This window comes from Cimex lectularius, unplaced genomic scaffold (genome assembly GCF_000648675.2).
Source record: "Cimex lectularius strain Harlan isolate CLEC.00 unplaced genomic scaffold, Clec_2.1 scaffold45, whole genome shotgun sequence".
NCBI lineage: Eukaryota > Metazoa > Arthropoda > Insecta > Hemiptera > Cimicidae > Cimex > Cimex lectularius.
The window spans coordinates 497,697-518,193 of NW_019392634.1; the positions used below are offsets into that span (position 1 = coordinate 497,697).

Genomic DNA, 20,497 nt, shown 5'->3' on the forward strand with positions numbered 1-20,497 from the left:
TCCTTTTTTCTAAGAGGTCCCTGGGTCATCTCGCTTTAGTCGTCTGACAGGATTATAGGGATGAATTATGTTGGACATGTATTGGGCTAGTGAGTTTGGTGAGTGGAGAGTTAACGTGGAACTTAGAAAATTTGGTGGGGAATAATTTATTTGCAAAAATATATTGAAGTGTTGTGGAGGGATGACTGAATTCCTTGATATTGGTAGGTTTTGCGGTGCCCTAAAGTTTTAGTCCGTAGGTCCAAATCGGTTTCAGAAATGTTTTGTATAGGGTCAGTCGTCGAAATACTTTATAGCGAAGTCCGAAGTGTATGTTCAGTTCCTGTCTTTTTGTTTATAATGTTTCCTGGTTAAGCGTATGTGAAGATAGAAACGAGGTAGTGTACTCAGTCTGTATTAAGGTTAGGAATGTGATTAGGGAATATAGTGTAAGAGGTTTTGCTTTGGAGGATAAAGGTTAAATGGGTGCATTTCTTTTCGTTAATTTTTATATACAAAATTTGCTCGGCTATTCGTAGGCTAAAAGCTAGCTAGGCTAAAAGGCTATTCGTCGGACGAGGGCCTGGAGCTCTTCAGAGACAAATGCATGATTGTACAATAGGAAAGCACGGTTATGTCGCCTGCAAAGGATGCAAGAAGGGTTGCGGGTGTAGTCGGGATACGTGGTGTAGATGAGGTACAGGAATGGTCCTGGATGGAGCACACTGTCCTGTGGCACTCCTTTCCTAAGAGGACAGTAGTTTATAGGTCAGTTAAGTTTTATTACTGTATTGAGGAAGACATAGTTGTCGACGCGAAGTTTATAAATATACCGTTTCAGGCTTTATTGGCCTTTTACGCCTGCATTTTGTATGTCATCGTCTTACAATTAATTAATTAATGCAAAATGCATTGATTTATTAATTTTTATGTCCCTGCGATTCGCATTTCTTTACCACTCTATTATTCTGTTTCATTTTAATCGTAGTAAAATATATTAATAACAAAATAATGTATTAATATACTTTTTTCTTAACTTTTCATTAGATGTTCTTTCTTCCTTTTCATTTTCTCGAAGTAGCGAGGATAAAACTCAACAGCTTTTTTTTTGTAGAATTGAATTCATTATCGCTTAATGATAATAATATGTGTGATGTTTATGAGCCGACAAAAAAACGGCTGAGGTCATCGCAGTCCCTCTAAGTGTTTTACTAATGTTACTATTAGGTACTACATGTATACTATTATATTATACTAAGCGTTCTATAACAACCTGTAGCCTTTTAAGCGATTCGATCTGCTACTGACGTTCTGCTTTTAAATGAAAACTAAGTCGATATCAAAAATGCTGTCCTCTCATTTGTACAGATGGTCAAGTACATATTAGATATAAAACATACGATGGATATACATCCACCATCTGCTGGTACACTAATGGATCTGGAACGCGAGAACGGTCGAGAACTGGAATGTTCGGTCCTGGAATCAAATACTCACAAATGACAAATTACCAGTATCTTCCAGGCTGAAGTCTTCGCAATTGAGTACTCAGTTGTATTTGAGCAAAGGGTAGAAAAGCAAGATTAGCTTTCATGTCAAATAGCAAATCGGCTAGTAAGATCAATCATCCGCTCAAAAATGGTGCCGAATTGCAAACTTTGCTAACCGGTGAGTTTCATGCAGCTAAATATTGCGCTCTGAAGAGGGGCCAGGGCCATTAGCAATTAAAATCTTTGGCATAAAATTGAATGGCGTGTTTAGTTTAAAAAAAACTAACTTTCTAGATTTAAAATATTTTTACCACCATATTAAATTAAAAATAAAGAAAAACAATTTGAATAACATCTTAAATCTTTATACAATCACCCCTACACATACTGGTTACATTCATTCCCTCTGAGTACTCGCTATTCCTCGGCATTGGGTTGATCCTACTACATTCTCGCTAATAACTTATTTTACTCTCCAGACGTCACTCACTCCCCCTTACTCCGAGTATTCGAATTACATTCATTCTAATAAATTAATACAAACACAACCGAAACATTATATGCAGAAAAAGATTGCTCGATGTGTCCCACATTCTGGAAACATGTTATGTTTTGGCTCCCAACAGGGAGCGTATAGGCATGCCATCCAATCTGAAAATGTTGCTCGAGCACTGCAGCGAGTTTCTGGGTCCCCTGTTCCGCTTTTTAGGGGAAACTGTTTTTTTTTATTGTATATAATATGTCTTATGTGTTGTGTGTCTATATGTCTGAGTGCATGTATTTATTAGCGTGAAAGGCGAGGGGTGAGGGTGAAATATAACGTCATCATCACCCTTCGAACGTTGAGTGCGTATGAGTGTGTGTTCGGGGTCGATGACGGAATATTTATAAAAGTACTCCATCGACCCCAATCTATATTAGTTTTGTTATTGCATGCAGGTCGGTGGAGGAATATCATGTACTGCACCGACCAAACGGAATGAGTGTACTGTATGGATGTATTTATGTGCATGAATGTATTTATTTGTATGAATGTAGTGTTTGAAAGGGTAAATAGAATATATAATTTGTTGGGGGCTGAAATGACCTAGATGTCGGAAGCCCCAGTCACCCAGCCAAAAAAAGAACAAAAAACAGACATACTCAAGACTTATATACATTTTAAAAACCCTTATACTGAGGTACCCAAACAGCGATCTTTGCCTGTTGCTATGACCCCAAGACTACTCACAGGTTCGACGATATCAAAATATTGCCTAAAAACATCAAGCCTTCTACAGGTGAAAATTTCTTTCCAGCCAGAAGGTACTCGTCAGATATTCTTGCATGATCTTGGCGTAGTCTTGTCAGTTTGGCCTTTTCCCTTTTCGATCTGTTCTCAGTGAACCATGGACCGACTTTTTTTAACCTGCCACTGCTTTGGTAGGGTTATTTCTATTTTTATCATGCGGTTTTCCCATTCTCCTTCAGATTGGGGTGCGTCGAGGGTGAAGTTCCGGCGGCTCCTTTGGCCCTGTCTGCTTCATCGTTCCCGGCTATCCCTATGTGACCATCGTTTTGCCAGCACGATTTTCTTCTCAACTGCGTCGGTCCCTTGTAACTGTTCTTTTGTCTTATTTATTAGCGGGTCCACGAGGCTCTTCTTGCTTAATAAATTCATGAATCAATACATTCGGCATTCAGTAAAAAATGGACATTAAAATTATATTAAATTCACTAGTTTTCGTTGTCCGCTTGACCAATTAATATATTTCAATTAATTTAGGTTTTTAGTTGAGATAAAAAAGTCAGTGTCACGATCGGGATTCGAACCCACGATCTTCGGCTAGATACGCCACTACTCGACCACTTGAGCTATCGTCACCTCGAACCACTCGGACATTAAATTTATACATATTTTCATTGGATTTTCAATGGCAATATAAGAACATTAGCAATATTTAATTGAATATATTAGTATTAGGCAAATTTGGAAAAAAGGAAGGCTTCTTATGTTAGAATGTTATTTCGTTAATCCTTGGGAAAATGTAAACATTGCACAGACGGTAGAAACATGAGGATAAAAATGCAAAATTGTAAGATTTAGATTATATTAAAACAGAATTCACGCAATGCAGTAGGACATTCAGCATAAATTCAAAGCCCCCCGCGCACAAGTATATGAAATTTCCTTATTCTAATTTCATCAGCCCTGGCGACATGATATTGTTTATAAATTCACATCTCCGGGGATAATCGATCCGTATAATTAACTGCGTCCTTCTCAAATTCCTGGCGAGGTCGTTTTAATTAATTCAGTTCACACAAATACGAATGCCCCCCTGGAATAAAAATCGTGATATGTTAATGAAATGCTGGCACGGTTTGCGGGGGGGGTGACGGGGTGCGTGTTTGTTGTGAATTTCGAGCAGGCAGACACGTAAACCCGGCGTGAAATATTCAGCGGCTACTATCGACAAAACGGCCTATGCAGAACTCGACTTCGACACTAAAAAATGACAGATTTAAAAAAAAATATATTGCCTGTAAGAAGTCTTTGATCTGTAATAAATTGATTGTTGGGAGGGAATACTGCTACATTTGTTTTTATGTATTTTTAGAGATAAATTTTTTTATCGATCAGTTTGGTCATTGTTATTTAGAATGGCGAAAAAATATGATTTTGTATGTAAGCTTTGCGGTTTCTGCACCCTTCTACCAGGTAACGGCGTTACCCTCCATAGCAAAAAACAACTCCATTCTGAACCTTTTTGATTACAATTCACCTTTTGCCCTTAGGTTTATTGAACCCTTTCAAATCGATATTCCCTCCGGGACATCCGACGCACAGCACAAGTCGATCTGTCGGCTCAATCCGACGGATGGTCAAAACCGTGTAAAGCGCGACTTAAGTAGTGCTTTAACACGCCGTGCTGGTTTTTGCCCCGGTTTCTCCTTATAAATCGGCCGGGTGGTGGCGCCGGGAGGTCGGGTCATTACCGCCCCCGGCCTCGCCCGCTGAGGCAACAGTCAAACCGAGCTTATCATTTACCGTTTATATACAGTTCTAAAATACTTAAAAGCAATATTCGGGCGACGCCTTTTGCAAATTATGTATTGGAGATTGTTAATAGAATAGTAATACTAATAGGCCCGGGGTCCTTGATTACACTATGTAGTAGTTTATTAACCAATGTTAAACGGGGAACACACTTACCCGATGCTACCCGACGAAAATCCAAAGTCCAATTTTCCATGAAGTTGTATTACCCCGTGCTCATTTGCCCGATGTCACGCTACGCGACGCTACCCGATGATACCAAGATCCCCACGGTCCAGATTTTCATCGAGTAGCATCGAGTACAGTGGAAGACAAACGAACCGGATACTCATATTTTTATTTCAAAGTCGTTAGTTATGTATTATTTTCGTTATATTAATTACAACATACTTATTTAATACAAACCAAATTAAGCGTGTTCAAAAATTCATTAGTTTTTATTTAAAAAAAATAAATTTTAATGATTTGGCAGAAAATTGAGCAAAACACAGGAATACCATTTATTGAAACAATAAATTTCTAACAATTTATTGCATGGATTTGCTCATAAAATTTAACTAAAATTTATTAAACGATTTTGCTCATACAATTGAACTAGCAATTTATTTCATGGATTGCTCATACAATTTAACTAACAATTTATTACATGGTTTTGTTCATAAAATTTAACTAACAATTTATTACATGGTTTTGTTCATAAAATTTATTACGTGGTTTTGTTCATAAAATTTGTCTCGCAATTTATTACATGGTTTTGTTCATAAAATTTAACTAACAATTTATTAAATGGTTTTGCTCATAAAATTTGACTAACAATTTATTACATGGTTTTGTTCATAAAATTTGTCTAACAATTTATTACATGGCTTTGTTCATAACATTTAACTAACAATTTATTACATGGTTGCTCATAAAATTACACCATTTTCGTCTAGTAGCATCAGAACCAGATACACATATTTTTTGTAGTTTATATCGAACTATGTATACCTATTTTTGTCGTTACATTAACTACAACATGCTTATTTTAATGTGAACCAAATTAAATGAGCTCAAAAATTCGTGAGTTTCTATAAGAGTTATTTAATTATGATGGTTACGCAGAAAATTTATCGAAACACCGGAATAACTTTAATTAAAACAACTAAATTTACCTAACAATTTAATACAAGGTTTTGCTCAAAATAGTGCATTAAGAACAAAAGAGGCCTTGCGATTGTGATAGTGATTATTGTGATATACGCTGTTGACTGTACGTGACGTGCGCTTGACTTCGAATAGATGTGCACACCCTACCAAAACGAGATAGGACGTCGGGTAGCATCGGTAGCGTCGCATAGAGTTGCATCGGGTAAGTGTGTTCCCCGCTTTAAACTTACGACTATCGGACATAAAGGCAGAAAACCTGATAGACATTTTTATAAAATTTTGAATACCAAGATTCTAAATGTAAATGCGAATTTCATTAAGATCCTAGATCCATTTTTCCTGCCCGCTAAAACAATCAACGTACCGAACCGATAACATTCTCTCATCTCCATGCAGTATTCAAGAATACCATTTTTTCCAATCCCAGCTGCAGGAGATCGAACATGAAAGACTCTAAAGGAAGCCGGGTTACTTTTACCTTATTTTGAGAAACTCCGTGTATAGACGGCCTTATGAGACACTATTCCATTGTGCAGGTTTGCTACCTTGGTGTCTGAAATCTGCACACACTAGACTGAACATATTAGAACTTAACTGAGTCGATATTCTATAAAAACTACTGGGAGGTCAAAATAAAAAGTCCATTTGCGGAACATCAGGTTCATATTGGCTTAGTGTCTTAGGGAGTAACTAATCTCGTCAACAACTCCTCTAAACCTTCTATGTAGGCTGAAACCGCAATAGCCAAGAGATCTATTATAAATATCTAAACAGCAAAATTAACTGGAATTCTCACATGAATACAAAAACTATAAGTTAACAGTATAAGGAACTTTTAGGGACAAAGTAAATATTCCAGTTGAGAGATACACCATATTGGCTTAGGGGCTTGAACTTCGTTGTACTATCAAGCCCCCGAGACCAAAACAGAATCGAAACATTTCCGTCTAATGTCTTTTATATTTGCAAATGCTTTTTCATACGCTGTACTGCTTGCAGGTCTTGTTATTCCTTTGTAAAAGGATCGGCAAATTCGGATTACAAAAGTTACACAGAGAGTTTACTGTTCAGTGCATTCCTTTGGCTCTCTCCATCTTCTCAAACAGAAATCCCTTAAATCCTTCCAGAAGTTTATAGTCATACGACGGTGATGGATTGAAAACTAGTTAAACGTCAAACTGTTTAGCAAGTTTTTTCTAAAATGTGAAGAAATCAATATCAATGTAATATTGTATTTTCTTTGGTGATTGATCAGCCGTCTCAGTTTAAATATACTTTCCTAAAGGTACATTGGGGATGAGGCCAGGACTCCTACCTTTAGGAAAGTATATGTAATATTGTAGCTGTAATTGATAAATGAATGACATAATTTTACATACATTAAATACATTAATAATGTGTGACACATACAAGAACATATCCCTTTTGATTACAAGATATTGTTCTACCACTCGAAAGTTTTGTTATTCAAATTACAGTGACACGATTGCATCGGAATTTTGCCCAGAGTAAATTTCTTCGCGGTGTTAGCTTTCATAAATTCTAGTTTATTGAATAATTACCGCTTGTAGAACAAGTATTGGGACGGAGGTTTTAACTTTTTGAAACGATACCAGTATAGATCGAATTTTAAAATGATTTCGTTCCCGATGAAATCCAAGCGTGCAGATGACAAGAAACTTCAACGCCTCTTTCAAAAAGCGTTATCATAATATTAATATAAAACCTATATAATTTAGAAAAGAACTCCATTTTACGACATAGTTATCTAAACTGCCAAAAAAACAACAACCTGGTTTTTGCAGGAAAAATAGCTAACTTTAGAAATGCTTATATTCTCAGTCTTTTAAGTCACAGACCACTAGGTCTCATTTTTTAGAGAATTTTACAACCAAGATGGCTTTGTTCAAGGTTTTCCTAGCCTCAGTCATTCATTAGTAATCATTTGAAGTTTTTGTAAAAATTAATTAAGGTTTTTAGTTGGGATAAAAAAGTCAATGGCACGAGTGGGATTCGAACCCACCATGCTCTACCACTTGAGCCATCGTGACCTCGATCCACTCGGACACCAACTTCCCATCTCAACCCCACCTTTTGAGTTTTCCCTCCTTTTTGCCATTTTTCAAATGTCGTGTATTCAATTTGATTCTCGGCGACAAATGAAATGGCCACGGAGAGCTTTAGTGAAGTATACTTCATTTTAATTCATTAAATTCACTAATTTCGTGGTCCGCTTGACCAATTAATATATTACAATTAATTAAGGTTTTTAGTTGAGATAAATAAGAACTTCGAATCCCGCTCGTACCATTGGCTTTTTTATCTCAACTAAAAACCTTAATTAATTGTAATATATTAATCGGTCGAGCGGACCACGAAATTAGTGAATTTTTGTAAAACGTGCAAAAATTGAATGTTTCCGAATTTTCGAATTTGATTGATTGAAGCCATTGCTGAAGCTAGGAAAACATCTGAAAAGACCATATTGTTTAAAATTTTGACTGTGACTTAAAACGCTTAAAAAGTACGTATTGCCAATGTTGGCCATTTTTTCGTGCAAAAACTAAGTGGTCGGTTTTTTTGATTGGCAATGTATTTTGCGTACCAACATAAAATTTAATGATGTAAGAATGTTCATTGACGGCATGCTGTACGAAATTGTTAATATTTGGGCCAAAATTCATCTAAAGAAAAGTCATATTTTAAAAAAACTATAATATGGTTTATTAAATGCAATAATTTTAATAGAAGGGAAGTAATTTTATTTATTCCAAATTTTATTATGTAAAAGGGAGAAACTCTTTCCATATGCCTAATAGAAAATAGATGGAGTGTTTAAGAATAAAATAGAATCGAGGGTCATCTATTGATTTGTTCTGCCTTTTTTTATACCTGGCGTGTCGACGTTTTCAATTGTAATCAATCGACCAGTTTGGAATTTTTCTTTGGTAAACCTAGTAATTTCATTAAACAAAAAATTAAAATATAGGGCTGCTTATCACGATAAAAATAAAATAATAATATTTTATTAAAGTGGTTTATGTTATTAACTATGAAATTCTGTTTATCATTAGATGAATATTGTTTAAAGAAAATGGCTTGGAGGTCAATTTTGGCAAAAGGACACGACTCGTCGTACTGTATTTAATTTATATTATTTTATTGAATAATTTCCGGGACTTGAATGAACAATTTTATAAGTCTTTTCTCTCCAGTTATCAATACATGAAAAACATTTGCCAACCTGAGAAATTTTTTTTAAATGTTAGGAATATATTGAATAAAGTGATTTGAGAGAACCTATGCTCAGGTTTTGTATCATATCCCTTGCTGTATTCTAAAAGGGGCATCTACATAAAATTACACGAAAAACGATACCTTTTTCAAAATTGGATCAGCCTTTGAGATGTTACGTAGTTCTATGGACCTTTCTATATCAAAAAAACATTTATAGGTACGTTGTTTTATCGTTGAAAATAGCTTCGATAATTTTGAACAAATAAAAGTATGAGTTAAAGCCATTATTAATTTTTACACTGGCTATTAATAATTCACTAGTTTTCATGGTCCGCTTGACCAGGTAATATTTTTCAATTAATTTAGGTTTTTAGTTGAGATAAAAAAACCTTGATGAAAAATGGCAAAAAGGAGGGAAATTTCACAAGGTGGGGTTGAGATGGGAAGTTAGTGTACGCGTGGATCGAAGCCACGATAGCTCAAGTGGTTGAGCAGCGGCGTATCTAGCCAAAGGTCGTGGGTTCGAATCCTGCTCGTGACACTGACTTTTTTATCTCAACTAAAAACTTTAATTAATTGAAAAATTATTAATGATTATACTGGTAGCGGTTGTTTAACTCCGCCCCGACGAATATCGAATATTCGGGGTGAATGAACCTAGTGTTCTCGTGAACAGAATTTTACAGCTTGATTGATAATCAATTGGGTACAGTAAGGTACTGTGTTAAAGCAAAAAACTTCCTGGATTTTTCAGTCTAATAAGCAATAGTGTGTCTCTCTTGATCTTCTCCACCTTCGCATCTGATCCTTCTATCAAGCCCCCTACTTAGACAAAATATCGGTTTTAAACGCCATTAATTGTTAAATCCAGGTGATTAGTGGAAAAATCGTTTGGCATTTTACAGGCACTTAACTTCGTGGGTGGTTAGGGCGAAATGGCCCCTGGAGTCAATAAACCCTCGCACCGACACGGTTAAAACTCATCAAACTACAGTATCTCGTGACAACCTGGCCGAGGTACTCGAGACGTGGGAACGTTGCACTCGTCAAAAAACCCGAGCAATCACGTGACGCGTTTGTCTCAAATCATCTAATTTCTTGTGAAAAGCTAAAGGGCAGAGCGCAAAAAGGCGCAAACCTACAGGTCTCTGAACCCGACGTGAAAAGTATTCCCGCTTTGCGGGGAAACAACAATCCAATCCTTATTTTTCAATTGAATTTAAAATACTTGCTAAATCTTGATAGTTGGACGGTTTTCTTCAGATAATAGAGTTAAAGGTTTATGCTCGTGTTCCCAGGACGTTAATGATATTTAATGTTTGTCCATAATTGATGTTATCTTTCTTAGTTTATATACAAGCAGACAGACTCAATAAAGTCCCACAAGGGTCGACCAGGTTGGTGTGTCATGGATTTGAGCCAAACTTTTTTATGTGATTTCAAAGTATCAGACACGAATCCATTACTTCTTGTGAATAAGCCCTGGTTTCGCCAAAATACATTTGGAAAGTTGAAATTTTCCGTTTTTTAATATTTTTATTTCTACTGCTTTCTCCTTACTCAAATCATCTATGATATAAATGATATTTGAAAGTTCCAAAATGACTTGTGCTTCAAGTATGCCCACAAATCAAAATTTAAAGAGGAAAAGAAATAAACAAAAATTTGGAACATAAAAAAATTGCTTTTTATTATAAAAATAAAATAAAATAAGAAACTGATCTGAACTAAAATGAAAAGAATGAAACCACAGGAAAAATGAACATAGTTGCATCTCTTAGCATGAATAAAATATATAAATCTCTTTTAAAACCTATTTTAATAATTTTATTAAACAAAAATTTATCTTTTGTTTTTGAAAGGAGCGGGCGCACTCCCAGAAGATGGAAAGGGAAATGATTTTCTTTTCACAGAAAAAAAAGGGAATTGACTCACCGGATGATAGCAAGTACTTTCATGGAGCTCCCAACTCGGAATGCCCTTTTGTTTTTATTTTCTTGCAACGCCCTATCGATAGGGAACCCGATGGATCATGGGAGCGATTGGAATGCGCCTCTGACAATTTTGTTTATTTAAATTGGTGAAATGAGATTTTTTTTTAATATTTGGTCTTTACAATGAGAATATGTCATTTTACAACATTTTTTTACGTAGATTGAAATAAATATATGGTTTATTATACACTTTATCACACTTTTAGAGGGGGGTTTAAAAAACCGATAAATTTAAATTTACTCAAAAATTTACATTTAGGGGTCTCTAGAGGTCCTAAAACGAAATTTCATAGTAGTTTAACGAACAAAATTTTATGACCTAGTTTACTTGAAAAATATTTGTTCTTTAAAATTTTGATAGCGTTGTGTGTGATAAACTTGTGTCACAACAATTTCACACAGCACCAATATGACACCATAAGTAAACACCAAACTTTATGCGGTGATGATAATGCCCGAATAAAGGTCGAAACGTAGGCAAAAAATGAAAAGGGTGTTTTTCTAAACTTCCTCATTCTTGACAGCTCCTCACGAATCTAACAATTATTAAAACTTAGGTAACTTGTCGACCAAGGACCTTGGGCTGCCTCTCCTAATATAGTACACACCTAGCTCAGTCAGGTTACTTTTTTTACATTCAAAAAATTGAAATTTCCCTAGAAGAATTTTTCTAAGGCTGTCACATGGGATTGAAAAAATGGCAGAAAAGCGGTCAATGATTGTTAAATGCAATCCCCGGTATCATTTTGATTAAATACTTTTTATTTTAAAAAGAAGGCACATATAAATTACATTTTGAATGGTACACAAAGTGTAATGGTATGGCTAAGTCCCCAGTACCATTCAACCTTCTTTTTCTCATGATCTGTCTTAATTTCTTATAATTCTGGTTCTACGATAATTTTTTTAGGTTTATCACTGACGTTCTATGTGGCACAGAACCAAAATTCTAATTTTATTGGGATTAGAGGTTATGTTTGTTGAATTGTTTGGCCAGTTTTGCGTTACTGCTGCCCTAGTCTTTGACAAATCAAACCTGTCGAAATATCTTTCTTTACCAAACAGTAAGTACAGTTCGCTTACTTTGAGTAAATTGTTTAATTGGCTTGTTGTTTTATACACTGTAAACTACTCATTCTCTTCGTGCATTATTGGAAGGAAATTCATCTCAAAGACAAAGATTTTAATATATAATTTGTCAATTCTTTGCTATAAATTCACTAATTTTCGTGGTCCGCTTGACCAATTAATATCATTCAATTAATTAAGGTTTTTAGTTGAGATAAAAAGTCAGTGTCACGAGCGGGATTCGAACCCACGACCTTCGGCTAAATACGCCGGTGCTCTACCACTCGAGCTATCCTGACTTCGTTCCACTCGGGGACCAACTTCCCATCTCTACCCCACCTTTGAATTTTCCCTCCTATTTGAAAAATCAAATCTATTTGATTCTCGGCGACAAATGCTATATCTTATATATATTATATAAATCGCAAACGGTTGCTTGCCTTAATTATACTTGATAACGAGAATATTGAACTTTATTAATTCGAGATACCTAGATTAGGCTGAAACTAGATAAGCAGTTGTTTTATTTAAAAATTTGGTAATAAAACTTCCTAGATTTATGTCCATAAAAGTAGTCTGGTCTGAGTAAATCATTTCTGTTTCTTGTTGTAACTTATCCTTAATTTAATAATCCATATTTATCGTACATCTGATTACTGATTATTTTATTTGTGTCTTTTTTGCTCTCCTTCTTTCCCCCTCTCTCTCCCTCTCCTTCTCCCTCTCGCTCCTCCCCTCTCCTTCTCCTTCTCTCTCCCCTCTCTCTCCTTCTCCCTCTCCCCCTCTCTCATCTTCTCCCTCTTCCCCTCTCTCCTCTCTCTCTCTCTTCATCTCCCTCTCTCCCCTCTCTCTCCCACTCCCCCCTCACGCCCTCTTTCTCTCTCTCCCCTCTCACCCTTCTCACTCCCTCTCTCTCCCTCCCTCTCCCTCTCTCTCTCTCTCCCTCTTTCTCCCTCTCTCTCTCCCTCTTTCTCCCTCTCTCTTTCTTTCTTTCTCTCTCCGGCTACTACATCATCTTGAACCTTTTGATTTAATTCGCCAATCGATATGTTCTATTTCACTCCAATTTTCCATTGGAATTTCCTTTACATAGGACTACCTGGCGTACCGACCGAAAAGTTGTTATGAAATTTGATAAGCTCTACCACTAATTTTTCCAATGAGGTTACAAATTTAGTTTTTTACAAATTGTAAAGTTAGCATTTTTTAAATTAAATCGAAAATTCCAGAATGGTGGCTTTTTAAACGAAATTTAACGCTCTTTTCAATGTTTTTGTTGGATTTCTCCAAGCTACGAGTAGATTTATGACGTAAACCGTAGATAGTTCAAGAAAACATGAAATGTTGAATATCTATAAAAAGGTTGAGAACCGGACCATGGTCCATACGAACCTTTTTGTTCGGATGAATAAACCATGTCAAAATATTTTTTACTGGACATTTTGTATGAAATTTATCCTTTTTTAAATTTACTTATGTCAATTTATTCTCTAAATGTTGTTCACGATTGGCGATACAGGCTTGCCCGTTTCCGTAACTTCTTCCTTCATAAAATCTCAACCAAAATTACACTAATAATTAATAAGTTAATAAAGAAAGATTTATTTTATTATTATTTTATTACATGTCGCGTATTAACAGCGTTATGATCTTATGCGAGAACGTGGCGATGTTGGCCTCTAATTGGCTGAAAATCCAAACTGCCAGTGGATTTATGTGCGTTAACATGATTATCTCTGCCATAGGCAGATTAGGCGACTTTACACATTATCCATACGTTTTAATCGCCAAACGGGCTTTTCGGATGAAGAATATTTAATCAATTAAACATGGACTTTAACAATTCTGCCATGACAAAAGAAGAAAGTAGTAGATTTGAAGTAAGGCCGGGTTGTTGATGATTTTGGTATTTTCATCTGGGTGTTGTTTTTCCTTAAATACATTTTCTCTCTTCAATCCCATCCGATTTGCAGCACAATTTAACAGAAATTAAAGCTGCCAGTATCTGAGAGTTAATCCCCAGTGCTATCATTCATTGTATACAATTACTGTTACACTTCTTTTGAGATTACTGTTAAATTACAATATAAATAAATAACATTTCTAAGTAATACGAGACATAAATTTTATTGAAAAACATAGAAATGTGTAGGTAAATCGATTGGTTCATGCAAATTTCTAATAAGAGCCCTTTGACCGAAATAAGGCTCATCATAATCTGATTATAAGCCTAATAACTAATTCAATCAATACGCTCAGGCTAAATATATCATTGCAGATTATGAACTGTATAAAGAGCTAAAAAACGCCCCCTACAATTTCGAATAAATTGTTATCTAACAATTCCTCACTATAAATATTTTGACAAACCCTCGAGATGTTTGAGGAGTGGCGGCGGTCGTTTTTCAGCACGCAAGTGTGATGAGTGATAGTCTGGGATCGTTGTGTCTCGAGGAGTGGCCTCGAAAGAAGAGCTGATAGATCGATAAGTTGCACCCGGAAACCTATATTCGTCTCTCAAAAAGCGCAGTTCGCGGCCCTCGAAATAACCCTTTCGGGACTCGGGATCGATCCATGCTCGGCTTTGTACGTTTTTAATTGGAATATTTATATTTCGACGACAGCCAACTCAAGTGGTAGGTGTACAATTGTTATTCACAAAAGGCCAGTTTGCTAATTTATGGAGCGTGAAAGTTATCCACAGCACCTGGATTCTCTCCAGACCCGCCGTAGTTACAGTTCCAACTTTACTTAAATTAACGCAGGGAGTCACTCTTTCATTTGGAAGAGTGAGCCCGGGTTAAATTATTGTTTTATTTTATTTTTTGTAAGTCGCTATGTTTATTTACCATATTTTTTTAACTTCATTTCTGCACTTATATTAATCATTTCTGTTGTTTTGCATTTTCTCAACATGACATTGGATATGCAGATCTCAGGGCTCCATAACAAAATATCACATAAAACATTTTACAACGAAATTAAACTCTAAGATTATTGAAGACTTGCGAAAAGAACTCTTGACAGTTTAATCAATTTAAGGAAACCAAGGGGTCAATTTTGACCAACGTGCTTTATTTCTTCTATGTAAAGCCTCTTCTGGTATATCGATAAACCTAGAGTCGACAAGGTCCAAAGAAACCTTGGATTCTTGGAACCACAACATCATTAGTGGTGAAAACTTCTGACAACCCGAAATATTTTCGTCTTTTTTCAGTATGGTTCCCAAATTCGAGATAACTCACTTTACCGGATGAGCACGGGTTGAATATTCTCTAAGTGTTCAATGGAGGTCGGTCAGGGACGTAGGTGTAGAAGAATTAAAAAACTATACATTTCATTTCTTGACGTTTTGAGCTTTTATTAACTCTTCTTTTGAGTAATTTACAGTGAATAAACGCAAATGAATGCTTTCGAGTTAACGCTGCACCGTCTGGTTCCGATCTTGCTTCAGAAAAGAGTCTGCTTCTGTTTTACGATTTTTTAAGGTTGTATGTGATCAGTGGCCAGTATTTAGGCTTATTATTTTCTCCAATTCCTGCCTTCAGAAATAGGAGTATAGTTTTGTTTTCCTGGTGGAAATGTTTGGAAACCTTTTTATTTTGCACCTGGGGAATTAGTCCTGTGTGTGATCATTTCTCTCTCCATCCATTTGTTCAATTTCGCTTTAGCTTGCTTTAGGGTGTGCCAATTTGCAGTCCTGATTCTAAAGTATAAGGGTTCGCTAAAGTTATGTTGCCTTCATCCTAATCAGGGTTTACCTGTTTTTTTCCACAGGAGACCTGCTTGAGTTGAAGTAGAGGGATCTAAGACCATCTGTGTTACTTAACTGTTTGGGAAATCTTAAATATTTAAAAAATTTAAGTCCTTGCTTCTTAAAATTGTAGTCAGCCGAGAAGACGGGAGTTGAAAATTTTTGCTCAATTCGAAAGATATATTTTAATCAACATGGTTCCTCGCCCGACACATTTCCATTCTTTCCCTAGCATCTTGTCCCTATATATATATATATATATACACATATATATATACACACATATATACACATATATATATATNATATAAGCACCACTCCCTCTACCTTTGATAAGTGATCCATCTTTGTAGCAGTCTATGTTGCGATGGTCATCATCCAAACTTCAACTATATTTACAAGGGGTGGCTACCTGAAAGTACTTTTTCCCCGAAGGGGTTTTAATCTTTTTATCACTAACGCTTAATAATTGGCCGTTAACCTTAAACAATAGTTGTGAGATTGTTGAGTGACCTATGTTATTGCATTTATGATTCCAGCTGCCTTCGCTAATTAATCTGTGGCATCTGATTAGTGCTCTGACCTTAACCTCAATGGGTAGAGGTTTGGTATTGGTTATGATTTCAAGTGCTAGGTGGGTGTAGTTGAAAATGCTTCTGTCATCATCAAACAACCTAGTCATTGAAATGACCTTAATTTGTTACTGTTCCCTTTATTTTCTAGACCTTTCCACCACACTAAAGCTGCGAAAAAGAATCTAGGTAGAATAATTGCAGTATATAGCCATTAGGCTACCCATGGTTTGATGCCCCATGTTTTACCGACAATTCTTCTACATATGGTTCCTTTCATGTATATGTTATTAATATGACCTTTCCAATCAAGTTTCCTGTCAAGTGTCTTATCTTGTCCCTAACCCCTTATGGCTGTATTCTTTACCGACGATGAAATACCTGATAATCAATCGGGATTATTATAATAGTGAATAGTTAATTCACCTTCCTGACTGTATTCCTGAACACCCTTTGTTGTTGCTGTACTGGCTGTAGATGCAGGCTATACCTCAACCAATCTTTCTCGCCTTAATTTCAAAGATTTACTTTCAATATATCAAATTTGTACTTTAACGTGAACCAACTTAAAGTGAACTAGGTTCTGTCTAAACTAGCGAAGAGATGAACCTGTAATTTGGTTTTTTTAGTTCATTCCAGTTTGCCTGTTCTTGCTTTGTTAAAAAATATGTTAAAAGCGCCGAAAGAACAATGTAAGAACGATACACATTTTATGAACCTCTAAATAATATGTAAATAAGTAAAAGCAATCAAGGCACTACTTAATAAGTTGAAATGCCGAAACGCAAACAAACCAAAAGTATACTAGACAGACCAAAACAGCATTTTTCATATTATTTTAACGATTTTTGTTCATAACTTCCCTAAGTTTGTTGACCCAATCCAGAACTAGTCTTTTAGGGTCGCAGTGAAACAAGATATTATCGAAACAACCGGGTGGACTAAAATGGCTAAACCAAAAGAATCGATAGCTTTGAATATAGGTCAGTCTAGTTGGAGACATTGAAGTATCTCGCGACAATTCGACCGACATACAACTACACTTGTCTACTCCTTATCGTGTGATAAGAACGTCAACATAGACATTTTTACGACTACTAACCATGAAAAAGAAAGATAAATTCAAGAAAATTGTATATCTTTTATGTTACAAAGAAACCAATAAGATCAGTAAAGTGAATTTTTCTTTTACTCCAAGAAGATGCTTTAAAAATTTCTAGGGCTTTCTTATAATATGACTCATTGTTATTTGTGATGGTTATATGACTAATAGGTGTTTTTTACATAGTTCTAAATTAAGACATTTTTAAAAACTTTACTATAATTCATCATAATCTAATTGAAAAAATAGTAGAGGAACTCTATAAATAATTTAAACGTTTGTTGCGAATTTCCTTGGTTTAGGCTTTCGTGCTGTTCATCAGCCAATTATTTTGTTGTATGCTGATTCAAAATAATTGATTATGGGATGATAGGTAGAAAATAATTTTTCCACAATAGTTCTATTTCCTACTCATAATCTTATTATGGATTTCCACAAAATCAGGGCGGACACCATCCAAAAATTAGTTGATTATAGATTTAAATAATAATGTTATATAGGAATCATTTAACCTTTGACGGAATTGTAAAACTAAATTGTATAAAATAGCATGTTTTACATGTGGCAGAAAAATTAGAAAATTTTGACCAATTATGCAAAATATATTACAGTTAAAAAGGATTTTATGACCGACGTTTTGTTCGTTTCTTAGATTAGCACTTCGTGTTGTTCGTCACCCAATTTTGTGGTATGCTAATCATAAGAGAAATTTTGTCGTTTATTTATGACTATTTATTTTTTCTTTTAAATCACTAACAATGAATAAATCTTGAAAACAAAATGCAACTAGAGAAAGTCTAAAGCGACGTGTATAAGTATAAGTCGCCCCAAAGTTATAATAACAAAGGAAGTCATTAAAAAAGTAGAACTTATAAAGAAGCATGTAATTGTATCGCTGAAGTTATAAAATGCTAACTAATTATGCAAAATCTGTTACAATTAAAAGTTTCATTGACCAATTATACAAAATATATTATAATAAAAAAAATTTGTGTGTGTGTGTGTGAAATTGCTTTTTAGTTTATACTGTTGAGTTTTTTATCAGACAATTTTGTGTCATGTCATGGCAAAATCATCCATTAATGAAATTCTATTCTTTATGACGACTGATTTTTTTCAACTCCAAACAGTTAAAACATGACCAATTACGCTAATATGTTACAATTAAAAAGTATTTTATGACCTGGCTTTTGTTCGTTGCTTAAGTTACATTTTCTGCTGTTCATCAGCCAATTTTTGGTTTTCTAATGACTGCAAAACTGGACAAGTGAAATGCTTTCTATTATTTACAATTTGTTTTTCTTTTAAACCAGTATCTATTGACAAACCTGACAAAATGATAACTAAAGAATATCTAAAGTGACGTGTAGAAAGTTCAAGTATCCTCAAAGTTTACTAGAACAAATTCCTAGGTTGCCTTTTCGTGTTGTTCATCAGCCAATTTTGTGGTAATCCAGTTTATTGCTAAATTGAATTAGAGAAATCGTTTTATTTACGACAATTTGTTTAAAACAGTATGTCTAAAGGTCTTAAAATTATAAAGTGTTGACGAATTATGCGAAATATATTCACAGAAAAAGTTTCTTTACCAATTATGCAAAATATATTATGTTAAAAACGTGTTTTGTGAATTTGATTTTTTGGTTTAGACTTTTGTGGGTTGTTTAAATCAAACAATTTTGTTGCGTGCCATGACAAATCATTGACAAATTATTGAGATTGTATTCTTTTTGGCGATATTTTTTTCGAAACCCAGACGGTACACTGGATTTCTTCGTGATGTAGGGTCGAAAATTCGGTTTTGTCTAAAACCGGACGACTATCGCCTTGAATACCAACCGTAATCTTTAGACGGGATTTAGCATGCTGAACATAAAATTGGAGTGTTATATGTTTTGACCAAACTTTTTCTTTTAAATTATACATATTTGGAATGTTTGTTGTTGTGTGTTCGTACATTGACCACCTTTGTACACAAGGGTTTATTTTTCTGTTTGCTTTCCACAGCCTTGGCTCCGCCGCTTCGAAACAATTGGCTGCTTTTAGCACAATGAAGATGGAAGGGTAGGCTCCAATTGGCGCCCGACGACGAGGAAACAGCCTCGAATCGGTGGATCCGCCAGCGGAGGTGAGAAAGCGTCGTGGATTGTCGTTATACTTAATATAAAAAAACCCGAAAGCCTGGATGTAAAAGAAGACAAAAGAATATTTTAGTTATGCATTGAGATCCATCCCATTTAGAAAATCCTTCCTCTATCGATTTCTAAGAGGTATTTTTCCTTACCGGTTAGAAAAGGCATCTCATCAATGTTTCACACCACTCACCAGGTTCAATAAACAATGAAAGTAATTTATACCTCGTTTTATCTTTATTATTAATCAGTGTTTGCTATTCTTTGTATTTTCAAGGTTGTCATTATGAGCATGTACCAAAGCCCGCGTAATTTACTTCCCCCCTCATTCAGAATCATCTGTAGTCAAGTCCATATACGTATATATGTGTTGGCATGAATACCAGGCTTCAAAATGTAAATAAATAACTGTTGTTTGTGTTATGTGAAATAGTGATGCACGAAAACCTAATAGTCTTCATTTTTAGAATATGTACCTTGTCAAGTGTTGTTACTAGTTAAAAATACGCTGCAGGAACATTTGACAAAAGTACTTTTGAAATGCGAATCGCCGATGCTGGATAGAACCCCTCATTAATCCATTTGCTTTATGAGAGTAATCTCAGCTTTTAGACCTCTCCGGGCCCCGGTACTCATGAATATTCACGGGCCGACTGGCAGGTTCAGATTCATTTCTTCCCTGCGAACAGCAACCGTACGTTGCTCGGATTAAACCTTTTTAAAATATAGCCTCTATTTCAATTTTTTGTTTTTTAAATATACAAATTTTTTTATGATAAATTGCTCACATATTTACTACTTACTAGAAATATTAGTAATAGTAATAAACTAGTAAATTATAAGTGAAAATAGTCTTGGTTATGATTTGTATTTGTTGTTTGGATGACCTGTGAAGAGACGTCAATACTTCATGAGGTCAATTGTTGATGTACTTTTTGGTAGGCGTGAAGTTGATTTTCTTTTAGGGAGTCCCTTATGTG

At 35.2% G+C, this 20,497-nt stretch overlaps 1 protein-coding gene across 5 annotated transcripts in view; it reads left to right on the plus strand.

The window, feature by feature from the left end:
• LOC106662781 (UPF0769 protein C21orf59) overlaps nucleotides 1-20,497 on the plus strand; it is a 150,341-nt gene that overhangs the window by 83,604 nt on the left and 46,240 nt on the right. The window contains exon 3 of one of the 5 annotated variants that reach the window (XR_001339960.2): nucleotides 19,393-19,513. The exons of 3 other annotated variants lie outside the window; for them this stretch is intronic. Coding sequence is in view for 1 of the 2 variants with exons in the window: in XM_014387104.2 (XP_014242590.1) it covers nucleotides 19,393-19,431 (39 nt within the window). In the remaining variant the exon portion in view is untranslated. Of the gene's footprint in view, nucleotides 1-19,392; nucleotides 19,514-20,497 lie in introns of those variants that run through there. One more of the 5 variants, XM_014387104.2, reaches the window with a different exon arrangement.